The 16,284-nt window shown below is 40.7% G+C and overlaps 1 protein-coding gene across 1 annotated transcript in view; it reads right to left on the reverse strand.

The window, feature by feature from the left end:
- VPS53 (VPS53 subunit of GARP complex) overlaps positions 1 to 16,284 on the reverse strand; it is a 221,713-nt gene that overhangs the window by 160,482 nt on the left and 44,947 nt on the right. The window contains exons 5-7 of the mRNA XM_077482250.1: positions 12,178 to 12,264; positions 9,926 to 10,041; positions 4,854 to 4,973 (exon numbers count right to left, since the gene is read on the reverse strand). Coding sequence (XP_077338376.1) covers positions 4,854 to 4,973; positions 9,926 to 10,041; positions 12,178 to 12,264 — 323 coding nt within the window. The remainder of the gene's footprint in view (positions 1 to 4,853; positions 4,974 to 9,925; positions 10,042 to 12,177; positions 12,265 to 16,284) is intronic.

Here is a 16,284-nt window from a genome sequence, read left to right on the forward strand (position 1 = left end):
GTTTGGGAGCCACGTCGCATGACCGTGCAATTATCAGTTAAAGCGACACAGTGCAGAATCGCAAAAAGTGCTCTGGTCAGGAAGGGGGTAAATTCTTCAGGGGCTAAAGTGGTTAAGATGAGAAATTCTAAGGGGGGGGGGGGGGGGGGGTTCTAAGTGATTTCTCAGCAAAATAAAGCATGGATACATGGATGGATGGGTGAGTTTTCTTTAAATATTAAAAACGAATAAATAGCGTTTTCAGTTTGTGGCGCTCAGATGTAGTGTAGTTCCACTTTAGATATCACTCAGAAAACTTACTAAGGAATGATCCTGTGGTGCCTAAATATAGAAGGTTGCATTATCTCCATGACACAAAATATAGACTGTATACAGTACAGCATTTTAAGTCTCGGCACCATCGTCATGCTAAAGTGTAGGCCCAATGGGATTGCAGCTAGATAATGAAGTGTTAAACACATGTGACATTTAATGGGAGTGCATTAATAAACCGGACAATAATCAATTTTAGTTGTTGTCAGTGAGGGAAATGAGAAGCAACAGCCCAAAAGTCTATTTATTCTGGCTTTAACAAGATGTATTTCCTTATTGTGAATACTGGAGATGTAAGCAATGTGCAGGGTGTGCCTTTCATTTCCGTGCAAATCATGATTCTTATCACAACCAGATGGAGCGGTTATCAAAACATAAACATCAGGAAAAAGGCTTCACAAAGACACAACTAAAAATATCAGAGTTAAACAATCCATCATGGTCTCCATTGGCATTTGAAATAAGATGCCATCTGCATTCCCATCAATCCTCCATTGATCAGTGCCTGCTCCACTGTGCTGCGTCCCCAAATGTTTCCACAGATTACATGGTGACGCATAATGGAAATGTTCTATAAATGGACGATGAAAAATAATGGTGTTCGAGCAAAATTAAATCCAGCAAAGAGTCATTTTTTTCGAGAAATTAAACAGATGTAACCTAGAGAGAGAATGTACTTGCAAACTAAGCTAATTAAAAAGCGTTAGCATATCCAATGATTGTCACCGCATTGGAGGACGCAGCAATGTACACAGAGGGACATTTAAAAGTGATTGGATTACGAATAAATCCTTATAGATCCCTGCATAGCCATGTGTGTCTCTATCCTACAACTGTGCAGGTTTACATAATGATGCCATATTATTCTGAAATTACAGGCTATTGATTAAATCTACTAATATAGCATGTGGGCTCCAAAAGAACTCTGTGGGATATGACCAATAATCACACAGTCCTGTGGAAATCACCAGAGTATTTTTTTTTTTTATCAGATTGTTTTTGTGTTTGTTATCAATAAATAAAAACGAAAACAACCTATGCGACATGAAGCAGCAGCTTTACAAGTAGAGATACAGATCATAGCTTATTATGGTGAGGACATATGGGTATCGACATTACCTGACCTTATGGTCTCATATGCTATACCCAACAGTAATAAGCAGAGCAAAGTGTTTAAGCACAAATGTATTATCAAGCGGTAAGACTACTGTAATTGTAATCAATTGTATTCAACACTAACATTTTGTGTCCTCTATGTATCTGATTCTTTTCTACCCTTTCCTGTGTTACCTAGCAGAGAAGGGCAGCACTCTCCCCTAGCATTGGGAAGCAGTGTGTGCCATCTTTGTCTCCTAACCGTTGGGTAAAACAAACTATATGCAGATCAACCTCTGCAGGACTAGACGTTTGTATTTTAGTAGTAGTATTCCCCTTTACAGATCCTTATGGAGGTGGAGTGGTGTGGTACCTTTCCTCTCCTTTACCCATATCTAGTAATATCTTATTTTTATCATAGTTGCCCGTTGCAAGAATGGTGTAGCTGTTGTAGTGGTTCTGCCACCCAGGATTCTATTGTGAACCAGTCGTAATGGGGCCAGTCCAGGTGTGTCCAGCCAGGGATCCCATAGGGTATCAAATTTGTTCGGATTACCACCACGGTGCTTATCTGTGAGTTGTTCTCTAATAAGAGAATCATTCACAGATCCAATCCAATCTATTAATGTGGGCGCCGCCGTTGACAGACATTTTCTAGCTATATATGTTTCCTAGCTAGGAATAATACTCGTAGGATGGCGATGTATGTATAGGGTGTGTATTGTTCGTCATCTAACCATCCGAGTAAACATAGTTTAGGTTCAGTTTTAAGTTGTAGGTTCCAAATGCTGTTGATAGTGTTTACCACTGCTGCCCAATGTCTTTGTAGTTTAGGGCACCTCCACAGCATGTGTACCAGTGTTAACAAGGCAACGGGGACAGAGTGGATTGTCTCTCCTGTGCCATCTATGTAGTTTCTCCGGTGTGCAGTATGTGCCATGGATAATAAACAATTGGGTAAGTTTTTGAGGAGGAGGAGGAGGAGGATAGTGACACTTTAGGAACATTGTCCAGAATAGTGTTTCATTCCTCATCTTTAATGTGCCCTATGTCTTCTCCCCAATCCTCTCTGCAGTTCAGAGTCATTGCCTTAGATACTTGACTAAATAGTGAATTATATATAGAGGAAAGTGAGCACCCCGGTCCTGGTTAGCTCCCAATCATTTGTCACAGCTTGTGCAGCTAGTGCATGCCTAAGTTGTAGGAACTGGTAGAATGCAGTATTTGGCAGGTTGAATTCTATGGGTAGTGATTGGAAGTCCCAGAGTACACCCCCACAATATAATTGTGGGATATAGTTTACTCCGTTCCTTGACCAATTGGAAAATGTCTGTAATTTATACAATTACGGGTAGTTACGGTTATTCCATATACGTGACCAATTTGTGTACCCTGTATATTGTAGGTGTTGCTTGGTCTTATTCCATATTTTATCTATTGGTATTAGAGTAGGGTATTGATTCCAGGTTCCCAGCTCGCCTGCCTCTATGCAGTCCACAAGTCCCCCACCAGACACCTGTGCTTGCACAATGTTCCGAATTGGATCGTTGAACTCAGGGCAGAGCCAGCCCGTTAAGTGTTGCAGCTGGGCCGCCATAAAATAATAGCATGGGTTTGGCACCGCTAGTCCACCCAAATCTTTTGCTTCTTGTAACATTTCTAGTTTAATTCTTGGAACTTGTTTCCTCCAAATTAGTGTTTGATATATGGTATTACACTTTTTGAACACATGGATGGGAATCCATAAAGGGGCATTGTGGAGGGCATATAATAATTGTGGGTTCCAGACCATCTTTATCAAGTTGGATCGGCCAACAACCGAGAGCGGCAACCTAATCCAGCTGGTCGTTTTCCTGAAATTTTTTGAAAGTTGGATCTATATTTAGCTTTATATATTGGTTCAAGTTGGGGTTTATAACTATGCCTAGATATTTGAATTCATCCACCACTTTAAATTTGCTCGACTGTCCGAGGCAGGGGTCCAATCAGTGGATCTAGGGGTAGTAGTGTAGATTTATCCCAATTGATTGTAAATCCAGAAAAAGTTCCAAATGTGTGAATCAATACCATTAATTTAACCAATGAAGCGTGTCACCTAGAAATAGAAGTGCGTCATTGGCATATAATGCCAATTTGTCCTCTGTTTCATCCCTCCTAAATCCGACTATGTCTAGGCTCCCTCTTATAGCAGCTGCCAGGGGTTCTATGGCCAGGGCAAAAAGTAAAGGGGACAGGGGGTATCCCTGTCTAGTTCCCCTGTACAGAGCAAAGGAGAGAGACAAGGTGTTTATTCTAATGCAGGCTTTGGGTTCCTTGTACAGTAGTTTGATCCAAGAGATGATGTTTTCTCCCAGATTAAGTTTTTCCAGTACTCTCCATAAATATTCCCACTCAACGCTATCAAACGCCTTAGCGGCATCTAGCAAGAGGATGGCTCTTTGTACCAACAGAGTATTTAAATTAACTTTTAAATCAGTTAAATATATATATGTCAAGTACCAGGTTAAAAAAAAAAAAGATCCTGTTCCCTTATAGCAGGCTTGTACTGTCTAATCTGTCCCTCTCTATGCTGTAAAAAAAACCTGGTTGATCCTGTCCCTCTTAGTGTGCGGACCACATTAATTATAACTGCTGATCCACGTGGTGAGGTTATGTGCCTCCATCATACCGCTGCTTTCCTCTCTCCACTTCTCCCCCTCCCTGTCAGCTCCCATGTGTGCAAGCTGTCTCCTCTAGCCCCTTCCCTCCTGCCACTATTAGTAGCTGGCAGTAAAGTTAAATAAAGATTACTGCCAGCTCCTCTACTAAGCCATCATACACCATGTACATGTTCGTATAAAATTGTGCCTGTAAATACCTTATTTCAGATTGCTTCTAGCCAGTCACATGACCTCCAGCCACTTTCCTTCCAATTTAAGGGCTACAGTGGGAGGAGCTGAGCGGACAGCACAGAGTTCACGTGACCTCCCGGCTGATGTCAGAGGGGGATCTCTGCCCCTCCAGCTGTTGCCCTTAGATCGGGAGAGGAGATCGGCCGGAAGTCACGTGACAGGCCAGAAACGCTCTGAAAAAACGTATTTACAGGTACAATTTTATACAAAACTATAGACTAACCATTTGACCTGCAGTAAGGTTTTACTCCCTTCATGACCAGACCAAATTTTGCTATTCAGCACTGTGCTACTTTAACTGGCAATTGCGCTGTCATGCAACACTGTACACAAATAAAATTGATATTTTTTTCACACAAATAAAGTTTTCTTTTAATGCTATTGCTCATCACTGGGTTTTTGCTATATAAACAAAAAAAAAACTGTATTTTCTGTAATAAAACACTTTTTTTTATAAATTTAGGCCAAAATGTATTCCGCTGCATGTATTTGTTAAAAAAAAAAAAAAAAAAAAAAAAGAGTACATTTGAAGTGAGACACCAAGACCTTTCTCACCTTTCTGATAGCTGGCGAATCTGAGGAATACCCATATATTTCTGAAAGTGCTCCAAGACATTCACCACCCCTTGCAAGAGGTTGGCAACTTCCCCATACTGCCTTTTTCTTGTCATTGCTCTGCAAAACAATACAATAGGGTTTATTTTATTTTTATCATTACCTTTTTTATGCATTCAAAAATAAAAACATCACCCAAAGGCGGGATAAGTTATAACCAAATATGAGCATAACAAGAAGAAAAAAATAAGTACAGAAGAATGCAGCACGTTGGGACCGACTGATAAGGCAAGAGTAGAAAAAAAAAAAAGGTTCAAAGACTCAATCTTGTTTTGCCCACTGAGCCCATGGTTTCCATCCATTCTCAAAAACTGAGTATTTGTCTAGTCTAAGAGCCAACTATTTTTTTATTTTTTTGTATAAGAAACAGGTTCTTACGAGCTTAACCGCATCTGAAGGATTAGGTGCAAGGTTCCGTTTCCAATGCCTAGTAATCATAATCTTAGCCTGGATTAGGATATGGGTGACAACTGTACAAAACTGAAATGGAAAGTTTTCTATGCCTAGGTTTAGAATCCCAAGAACTGCCGATTGAAGGACTATACTGGTGACCTCAGAAATCTTTTGGAATATTTTCCTCCAGAAACTGCTGATGTAGTGACAATTCCACAAAATAGGCATCGGTGTTCCTATGAAATCACTACCTCACCAGCATAAAGAGGACTACGAGACATAAAATTTGGCTAGTCTATATGAGGTTAAGTACCCCCATTGGGTAATAATTTGTGTCAGTTTCCAATAGTCAATACAGTTGGTTGACTTATAAATGAAGTTGAATGCAAATGTCCATTGCGAATCGGTAAAGGAGGCAGAAAGATCTAGCTTCCATTGGTGAAAAGCAGTAGTCTTGGTGAAGCATGTGTTATTGTGAAGTGTATTATAAAAAAAAAAAAGTGCTGCTCTGATTGGTGCAATAAATAGTATCGCCAAGTTTTGGTGGGTATAAATACAGTTTTGAACCAGGAGTGACCATAAGAAATGTGTGATTTGTATATATTTGAAATGCTCAATGGATGGCAAGCCAAATTCTCTCGCAACTTTCCAAAAGCTTTTGAGGATGCCTTCTGAGTACAGATCCAGGTTTGTGAATTTTCAAGATTTAGTGGAGAAACAATATATGAGGACATCCAGAACACTTAGTGGAATAGAGATGGGACTAACTTGGGGGTAAGTCCTAGAGCAGGGGGTAGGCAAACTCGGCCCTCCAGCTGTGATGAAACTGCAAGTCCCATGAGACATTGTAAGACCCTGACATTTACAGGCAGAAGCATGATGGGATTTTTAATTTCACCACAGCTGGAGTGTAGAGGTTGCCTACCCCTGTCCTAGAGGTTGACTATAGGGATCTCCATACAATAAGGCATGACTGCACAGAGAGGGATAATAACTTGAGAGCTAGAGGTCACCAATAGGGTTTACTTTTAAAATCTAGGTAGCAATTCTGAATGCATATACAAAATTCAGCTGATTTTGTTTTTCATCCGTCTTCAAGTAGAAAATAGAACAAAGGTCTACAGGAAAACTACACTTCTATTTTATGTATTGACATTTTACAATGGGAAAGGAAAATCTATTAAGAGGAAGAATAATCATTTTGGCTGGAGTTATACTTTAACTAAAAAGTAGCTCTATGTTCCCTTTACCATGAGTTTAGCAATGCCGGTATTGACTTTTTAGTGAAGTTATCACCATTAAAAACGTTTGCGTTTTCACTCAGTTAAAATAATTTGTAGGTCAGATGTTAATTTATCTGTTTTATGCCAAACAAGGTAGTCCAAAGCAATAGCAGTGAAACCAATTAAAGCGACTGTTAGAATAGCCTTTAAAAAAAAAAAAACATACAACCCCTGCAAAGAAGACTTTCAATGCTTACCTCTTCCTTGACTGCACTGCTGATTCTAGCTAAACTGAAGCAATATGGCTACCTGAAGAATCTGACACTTCCAGAACTGTAAGATGCCTGGTCATCTACTATTTCACTAATAAAAATATTTTTTTTTTAAAAAGGCTGACCAGGCATGTGACACTCCGGGAAGTGTCAGATACTGAACAATTTCCAGAGTGTTGTCTCTCCAGTATAGCAAAGACTGGTAAGAGGTTAAAGTATGTCTTGGATAATGTGGAGGGAAATCACAAAGGTTTTTATTACTGTCTGTCCCTGCTAAGTAAATTTATTCTGTTCTGGTGACCACTCTCACTGGGAATATAAGTGAGGGAAAATGTAAAAATTTGAGTTGTCACCAAACCAGGAATAGATGGGAATTTTTTCAATGGAGACACCTGCTCCATGGACAACTAAGGCCGCGTACACACGCGGGGACTGTTCGCTGAAACTGTCCGCTGAAACCAAGTTTCAGCGGACAGTCCGCTCGTGTGTGGGCTTTCAGCGGACAGTTTCAGCGAACAGTCCGCTGAACAAGGTTTTTCGGAAATTCCGAAAAACTGTCCGCTGAAACCTTGTTTCAGCGGACAGTCCCCGCGTGTGTAGGCTTGTTCGTCAAACAAAGTTGCGCGCATGCTCAGAAAGGATTTTCACGCCGAAAGTTATAATGCAGTGTATAGGACGTCGTATTTTTCGTCCCGTCGTACGTGCCGTTCACGTCATCGCGCACGGTTTCAGCAAACTGTTCGTCCGTCGTGTGTGGCCATGTCCGTCCATGCTAATTTTGAGCGGACTGTTTGGCGAAACTGTTTGACGGACAAAGTTGGGCGAACAGTCCCCGCGTGTGTACGCGGCCTAAGAGGAGATTTACCTACTTTGGAAAGATTTGCCCACACTTCTTCTCGTGTTTACAGGAAAAGAAGTGAAGGGCTTTCCCTTAAAAGCACATAGATGAAAAACAAAACCTGACAGTCCATTCAAAATCAGAAAACATATTTGACTTTAGCTATATGTTAAATGCCTTTTTTGCATGGAGGTACTGTTTGAATTTGCCCGTTTTACACTACCTTGTATGCAACGTATCTGATGAATCTCAAAGAGGCTCCAGCAGTGCACCGCACAAGTCAGAAGTGTAATTTTGAGTTATTCTGTATGTCACGTGTGATGCTGCTATGTTTCCCTTTTTTTAACTAAAAGATTACAACCTGAGTCACAGAATAAGTCACAAATTCCTCATTACACTGCTTAAATGTAACGCGGTGACAATAGAACATCTGCCCCTGACCACCTAATAGTTGTGCTCATTTAGATGCTCAGTATTGCAGGCACAAATATTTTGTGAGGCAGCACGATTTGAAAAGGAAATACAGCTAATTTTGTTGCTAAATGTGGTATATAAACTGCTGTAGAGCCTATAGGTTTAAGCCCCACTGCATGGGTCTCTGGCATTTAGGTGTAGGTCATCCAGTTCCACTGCAGGCAGCCTGTCATACTCTATGAGAAGCTGACAGCTGCTGCAGCTGGATGGTGCACCAAGCGGTACTTACATTTAGTGCAGTTATATCCAAGCTTTCTGGTCATTTGTCTCTGGGTGCATACTGCTGTAAATGAAGCCATGTTGCACAGTGTCCTTGTTTTACAAAAATTATGACGTGTAATACTTTATTTCACAGTGCCTCTGTGCGGTCACGTGATATCCTGTTGCTCTCCTTCCTCAATCTGAGAACTACAGTGGGAGGGGCTGAGATTCCCCTTTCATCAGCTGGGAAGAGAGGAAGAGAGCGGCAGGAGGTCATGTAACTGCTCAGCAGCACTCGAAAATAAGGTATTGAGCTGCATAATTTTTATAAAACAAAGACACTGTGCAGCATAGCTTCAAATAACAGAGTATTTTAGTTACTAGGCACAGTTGCTTTACACCAGGGATATGCAATTAGCGGACCTCCAGCTGTTGCCAAACTACAATTCCCATGAGGCATAGCAAGACTCTGACAGCCACAAGCATGACACCCAGAGGCATGATGGGACTTGTAGTTTTGCAACAGCTGGAGGTCTGCTAATTGCATATCCCTGCTTTACACATAATAGCAGCAGGAGGCGTGGGGCAGGGAGCAGATCGACACTGATTCAATAACTGACGGGGAGAGGGAGAGCCTGTGGCCTGACGGAGGCACGTAAACTGACCACAGTATCATAGATCAGCAGCCATGATTACAGTGGTCAGCACACACACACAGGGGGACACAGGAACGGGCAGGATCAATCAGGTATTTTACTGCACAGAGAGGGATAAATTACACTGCTCAAGCACTATGTTGTATATTGTGCTTTAAAGGAACAGGATATATATATTTTTTTTTTCAGGTTTACAACTGCTTTAAAGCCTTCAACCCAAGCACATTAGGCCAACCTACATTGCAGATTGCACTTCCTCATCATGTCAAAACAAATTTCAAAAGTAGTGACCAGGAAATATAACAATGGCGTTTATCTTTGTTTAAACGAATCCTCATGACCTGCTGTGAAAATGTATTCTTCTAAAAAGTCAAACAAGGCACATTTTTATTCAACAAGTCAAATGGAAACAACTAAATACGTGAAACCGTATACCGGTACTTTCCAAATTGAAAATTAATATAGGAAAGCTTCCTATAGGTTTTAAAGGTTTAAATCTGCAGATGTGTATATATTTTGGTGGCCACACACAATCCTATAAAGCAATCAATGTGATGGAAAAAATACCTGCTTGCAACAGTAAGATTATTTAGGAGTTCACTAAAAAATAATAAATGTGGAAAGAAAACAACCATTATTGCAAAGCCTTCCTAACATGTTTTTATTCCCAGAAAAATTCTCTCCCTGTATATGTTTTGCATAGTAACAAAGACTGATGCTGTCTGTCTAATCTTGATAAGAGGTCAGGACATCCATGCTGCCTTTTAAAATTAAACAAAAAAATAATTTGCAGAATTCCATGACTAACCACAGGCTGCTAATTGTGAATGCACTTTTTTTTGGGTAAACGTGGCACCTTTTGGGGGGGTTCTTGCTGGCAATACAGACGACAATAAACTACATAATTTGTACTACCACCAATTATTAATGATGTTTTGAGAAGTGCCAGACTTACTCCAGAGAGTCAACTCCTCCAGCCAGCATGTGTAGATGGTTAAGGGTTGTAATTGATGTGGTCAGATGGCGCTTGGCATGGTCCAGCTGTTTAATATCCCGTGTGATTTCTTTCACCTTGATAGAATCATATAAGGAAGGTTAGTGATGGAATGTTTCAGGCAAAAGGATTTGAAAATCAATTTTTATTTCAATATGTCAAAGCAATCACCAATCATGGTATGCTGTATAAAATGGTGATAATGCTCCAGGGAAATATACACGTTCTTAAGGGGACATGACATACTACATTCCAAGCTGCACCTCAACTTTACATAATTGCTTCCATGCATATACGCCTTGGCAGACCATTATATCTGAAATAGGAAATAGAGTCATGGCAGTTCCTTTATGCTCCATAAAGCCAAGAATCCTATTGAAAAAAACCATTGGCAGACATTTCAAGCCCTCTTTTCGGGCTTTTTCTTTCTCACTTCTCCTCCATAGGTACAGAGTACAGCGAGTACAGTTGAGTGTCATCCTAGGACAGAAAGTGTGATACTGGCTGCATCGTCAGGTGAAGAAAAAGGGGGAAAAAAAGCCTAAAAAATAAAACAAATACAGCCTGGCAGGAGCTATGTAAACCAATATATACTTTATGTAAGCAAACTTTTAGCAGGGGGAGTTGTCCAGGGACAAGATTACTTGTGAGGATATGCTTAACCGCATTGCAAATCACTATTCAATCACTATTTAAATAACAAGCAATATAGGAGCCCTAACCCCAAGGGCTTTCACACTGGAGTGGTGCACTGGCAGGATGCTAAAAAAATCCTGCTAGCATCACCTTTGGAGCAGTGAAGATGCGGTGTATACACCTCTCGTTTACCGCTCCTGCCCATTGAAATCAATGGGGCAGCACGGCTATACCCCCGGCATAGCTCTGCTGCAGCAACGCCTTGTGGTGGTTTTAACCCTTTCTGGGCCACTAGCGGGGGGTAAAATCGCCCCGCTAGCGGCCGAATAGCTTCGCAAAATTGGCGGTAAAGTATCGCTAAAAATAGCGGCGATTTACTGCCAACACGCCCACCGCCCCAGTGTGAAAGGGGCCTGACATATAGAATCAGTCCAGCATGATCTACACCTATACTTCTTAATCAGGAGAGTCCCAGATAGCTAGGACACCCATGGACATTGCTGGAGAGAGATGGGGCTCAGGTAAGTAATTAGGGGGGTACTGGGGAGGCGGCTACATACAGGTTTTTTTTTATCTTAATGGATAGAATGAAACAAACCTTCTGCCTTTGCAGCTCCTTTAACTTATCAGTGTCTAACTTTATGAATTCTTTAACTTCAAGGCTGTATTTGGCTCGAGTCCTGTTTTAAAGAAGTTCATCTTTGGAACATGTTACACATTCCAACCATTTTTAGGGTGGAACATGTTCCAGCATTTGCAGCCTCCCCCACCCCACTGTGACAGTGGGCAGGGGATCTTCTCCTCACACCCACTGTCACAATTTTCAAAATAGTGTGGCTGTGCAGGGCTCCGCCCAAAAAGCCATGTCATTCATTCACAGTTTCCTGTGAATAAATGCCTACAAGCACAGTCAACCATTGCAGCTGACAGCTTGTAGTTCTCAATGAACTAAGAGGGTGCTGGTGAGCGCTCCTGAAGTCCATTGATCTTCCAGGTAATTGCAGACAGCTATCTGGAGAGTCTGCAGGAGCCTGAGCTTGCACCCGTGCTCTGACGATCGCGGGTGCAATGCTTTGCAGGCTCCTTAGAAAAAAATAACAAATGCACATTTTTTTTTTCCGCTGCAAATGTGCATTTATTATTCTCTTTTTCAAAAGGTGAACCTATCCTTTAAGCAGTCCATGGGATACATTAGATAACAGTCAGATGTAAAGTAATAAAGCAATTGCCTAAAGATCTTCATTTAAAAAAAAATTTACCAACTTAAACTAAACAAACATAAATTCTTCCAAGAGCATTGCATTTATGGTAACGTACAACAATCATTTGTATCTCACATACTGTAGGTGGCCTATTATTGTGGTCACACAACTGCCATCAGAATTTGTCAAAACCACAAGTATAGGCCATTCGACACCTTTATAGGTACCTAAACATTATTCAGGGTGCTGGACATGGAATAATTCCAAATCTGAAGACCTTCTGAATGAAATTCACTTTACAGTGATGGATAGACACATCAGAACTAGAAACTTTATTTGCCGTGAAGGCCACAGTGCAATGTGAAGTTTAGTTACCATTTGCTCAGACTTCTCAGCTTTGTCTTTGATGTCTTTGATCTTGCCAAAGAGTTGCTGTATGGCTTTCTGAGCCTCTTCCAAAGCCTGGGAGTAGGAAAGAACAGGGAAGACCGGCAATCCATCAATGCAATGTAAAGATGACAGTATTTATTATTTAACATGCAAATTCTGAGCAATGCATTCGCTCTAATCTGAACACACTTAAATCACGTTACTCATATTAATGTAAATAAATGCTATGTGTATATAACATTTCACATAAACACCGCAGATATACAATATTGTTTGATTCTAAACACTTTAATCTACAATGTATAATAATAAACAATTTAAAAAGCAGTACAGTGTGTCTTGCCAAATAATTTCCCTGACTCCTTTAAATACCATCTATATAAATACGTGCAATTTTGGCTTCTTGTGTTCAAACAAACAAAATAATCTTTCAAAGGATGAGCACTTTGTATTTTAATTAGGATATTTTATGTCTTTATATTTGGTTAAACATACATTTAACATGCTAGCAAAACCATTGCTGCATAATGTTTTACAGGGGATCAAAGCCTTAAAAGTGAGCGTGGCACCAAAAAAAATTTAGCCTCATACTGTATGACCAGAAAAAGATCAAGATTAACATCAACGTTTTTTTTTTTTTTTTTTATTCTGACCTCTAAACATTTATAGAAATGTTTGATTAAAGCGGAATTCTAGGAAGCTGCACAAACTGCATGCACTAGATAAATCCTGTATTATAATAATAATAATAATAATAATAATAATAACTAGTATAAATATTTGAATCTAAACATGGTAGAAAAGCAGAAATGTACCCTTAACAACTTAATAAAAATAAAGTTTTTTAGCAAGGAACAGTTTTCACATTAAAGTGGAACTTTAGTCAGAAAATGAAGTCCTGCTAGATCACTTCAGGCTGACCCCTTTTGCAGCTATAGCTGCTAAGAAACCCCCCCGGTCGGTCAGTCGGTGGTAACCCCCCCGCGCTTCCTGACTGACGGAGAGGCGATTCAGTTTTAGAATAGAGAATATACTTTTTCTATTCTAACACACCTGGGTGGGCTCCAAGAACAATGCCCACCTGGAGCCCACCCTATTTTAAAGCCTATTAGAGCTTCTGGCTCTAATCAGGTGCTTTAAAAAAAAAAAAGCCCCGCCACTGTAATTCATGAACCCGGGGTCCTGAAAGGGGCCAGACGCATGAATATGGGGTGGCAGCGGCGATGGAAAGGGGAGGCGGCGCCCGGGCACCTGGTAGCAACATCAACCTAACTGTGCTGTATGAGGGGCTGTGTAAATCTTAAAAATGGATGGACAGAACTACAATTATATTTGTAGGTAAAAGAGCTCTCATATGTCTTTCATCTGCGTATTTATGTTTGTCTGGAAGTTAGCATTAATAACATTTACTGGATTTCCGTCTGAGGAGATTGTTTAGCATCCTTTTACCTTTAAAAGGCCGACCCTTCTACAACTCTACAATTTCATTAAAAGAATGAATTTGAGTGGTATTGTTTCTATTTTAGAATGCAAGAGGTAAGATTGATGAACCACTCACATATGTAGTATCAAGTAATCCCCTTAACATACAAGCACTTTATCATAGGTACCCAGTTCTATGCAAAGACACACTATGGTATGCACAACAAAAGCTAAAATTCCACACTTCTCACTGTTCAGTAATTTTTACCAGTATTGTAAAATCAATCTAAATATGCAGACAGATAAAACATCATGGTACCAATGACCGATCAGTATTCCTTGGCAAGTGTATTTAAGATGGTGGAAGGATTGAAGGTTTGAGGGATCCACATTTGTGTATTCTACATCTTTACTTTACCAGTTTCATAAAGCTACAGGTTACCAAGTCACTAAGTACTATTCAAAAAGCTGGATTGTGTTATGACACAGATGGAGCAGGTCATTAATAAAAATCAGGAGAACAATAAAAAAGAAAAAAAGAAAAAAAGAAAAAGGCAGAAACTGACCAAAACTGAAAATGACTGTTTTTAAAACATATCTTTATATAAAAAAATATTTTTATATTTTAAATAAAACGTACACATTTTTATATAACACATTGCTAATAGTATTAGCAAAATTTCCATGCGGTGCACCTCTAGCAGATAAGATACAGGAGATGGTCAGAATGCAGACATAGTACAGGAGATGGTCAGAGACTGTAGATATAATACAGGAGATGGTCAGAGACTGTAGATATAATACAGGAGATGATCAGAGACTGCAGACGTGGTACAGGAGATGGTCAGAGACTGCAGACGTGGTACAGGAGATGGTCAGAGACTGCAGACGTGGTACAGGAGATGGTCAGAGACTGCAGACGTGGTACAGGATATCAATGCAGCTTCACCAGTGGCCATCAAATGCAGCCTGCCAGTGCTCAGCAGCTTACCAGTGCCCATGGTGCAGCCTGCCTGTACGTCACCAGTGCCCAGCAGCTTACCAGTGCCCATCATGCAGCCTGCCTGTGTCTCACCAGTGCCCAGCAGCTTACCAATGCCCATCATGCAGCCTGCCTGTGCCTCACCAGTGCCCATCATGCAGCCTGCCTGTGCCTCACCAGTGCCCATCATGCAGCCTGCCTTAGTATGTCAGACAGGATCAGGACAGGGCAGTGTTAGCAAGGCAACACCAAGTTCTCCATCTATGGAGGAAAGCTGTCAGCACACTGTGTTAAGGTGCGGCTTGTCGGTATGATCAGTGGGAGGAACATTATCCGTGTGCAGCGCGGGGTTAAGAGTGCAGGACTTGTTTGACATGCTGTTAGAAACAGTGAGCCCGCTTGGTGACGCTTACGTTACCTTGCCAATGCTCAAAAGTACATATTATCACTAATTAGAGAATTTCTATATGACTCAATTTTTACATTTTTGGCCTTCATCAGGCCTTGAATGGCCACAAGAAAATCTTAATAGGCTGCTACTAAAAGTAGACCTGTTCTAAAATTTCATAACACAAAAGAGAGCAGAAGGCCGCCCTAGTGCAAGTCTAGTCTTTAATATGGCAATGTTAAAAACACTACAATGGTCAAATTCGCATTGGGTGAAGATAAATACAGCAGAAGGATTCCACTGTAGCTGCACTCCTGAAACTACCTCAAGATCCTGACAGGGGAAGGGGGAGTCGTGGATGTTCAACCTAGCTGCCCGGATCCTGGCAGCACATCCGAGGCTATCCACCACCACTCTCGACATGCAGATCCTAATGCGCATGCGCCCGGTCCAGCCGAAGCTGCTCTCCGAGGACACATGAACCCACATGAGCAGGATACAGGGGGAAGAGAGTGAGGACGTCACACAGTTGCCCTGACGATGCAAACTTCAAGGCACTTCGCAGTATATTAGCTACAGGTACAGAGATATAAATTCTATTAAAAATCATTACAAGAGCTAATGCACGAAACTGTCACAACATACCATCATACAATTTCACTAGTTCTGCCAAATACAACAAACATTGTACTGAGCCCAGTCAAAGGGAAGACCTTTGCCCAGTTTAAGCCAATCATCAGCCCCATCCATCTTTTTAGCACATAATTCCAAGAGCTTGCCCAAACCTGTTTCATTAACTTGCAGGCTCATGTAATACAGGAGAGATTTCAATAATAAGACTAGTCAGCTATTCTGTTCCAGCAAGGCAGATAGTGATTTGCACTGGATTATTCTGGCAGATACTGGTGCAAATGTCAGCACAGGAGCATATTAAATTACCCATTTGTTTTCTATAGATTTCTTGGAGCATTTGCCAGTGGAATTATGCAGACTGTACAGCTAAGCCATCTATAAAGACCGCAGGGATCAGTGGACCCACTAAGAGACATCTGTTTAGTTCTTTTGTACTTGGCCATACAAAAAAATCTCTATATGCATAGCTGAGGCTAATGTAGTAAATCATAATGCTGCATATAACAGTCCACACTCCTGCCTTTATCCCTCATGACAAGTGTCTTTTCTAAAAGGACTATAGATCATAATCCTCCCACAGCAGCATTAAAGGAAACATATAGTCGTTTCAAAGATTTTGAAAATATACTGTATAAGTAAAAGATCAGCTTCAAATAAATAGTCCTAA

This window comes from Lithobates pipiens, unplaced genomic scaffold (assembly GCF_037356315.1).
Source record: "Lithobates pipiens isolate NorthernLeopardFrog02 unplaced genomic scaffold, aLitPip1_a1.2 Scaffold_16, whole genome shotgun sequence".
In the NCBI taxonomy this organism is placed as follows: domain Eukaryota; kingdom Metazoa; phylum Chordata; class Amphibia; order Anura; family Ranidae; genus Lithobates; species Lithobates pipiens.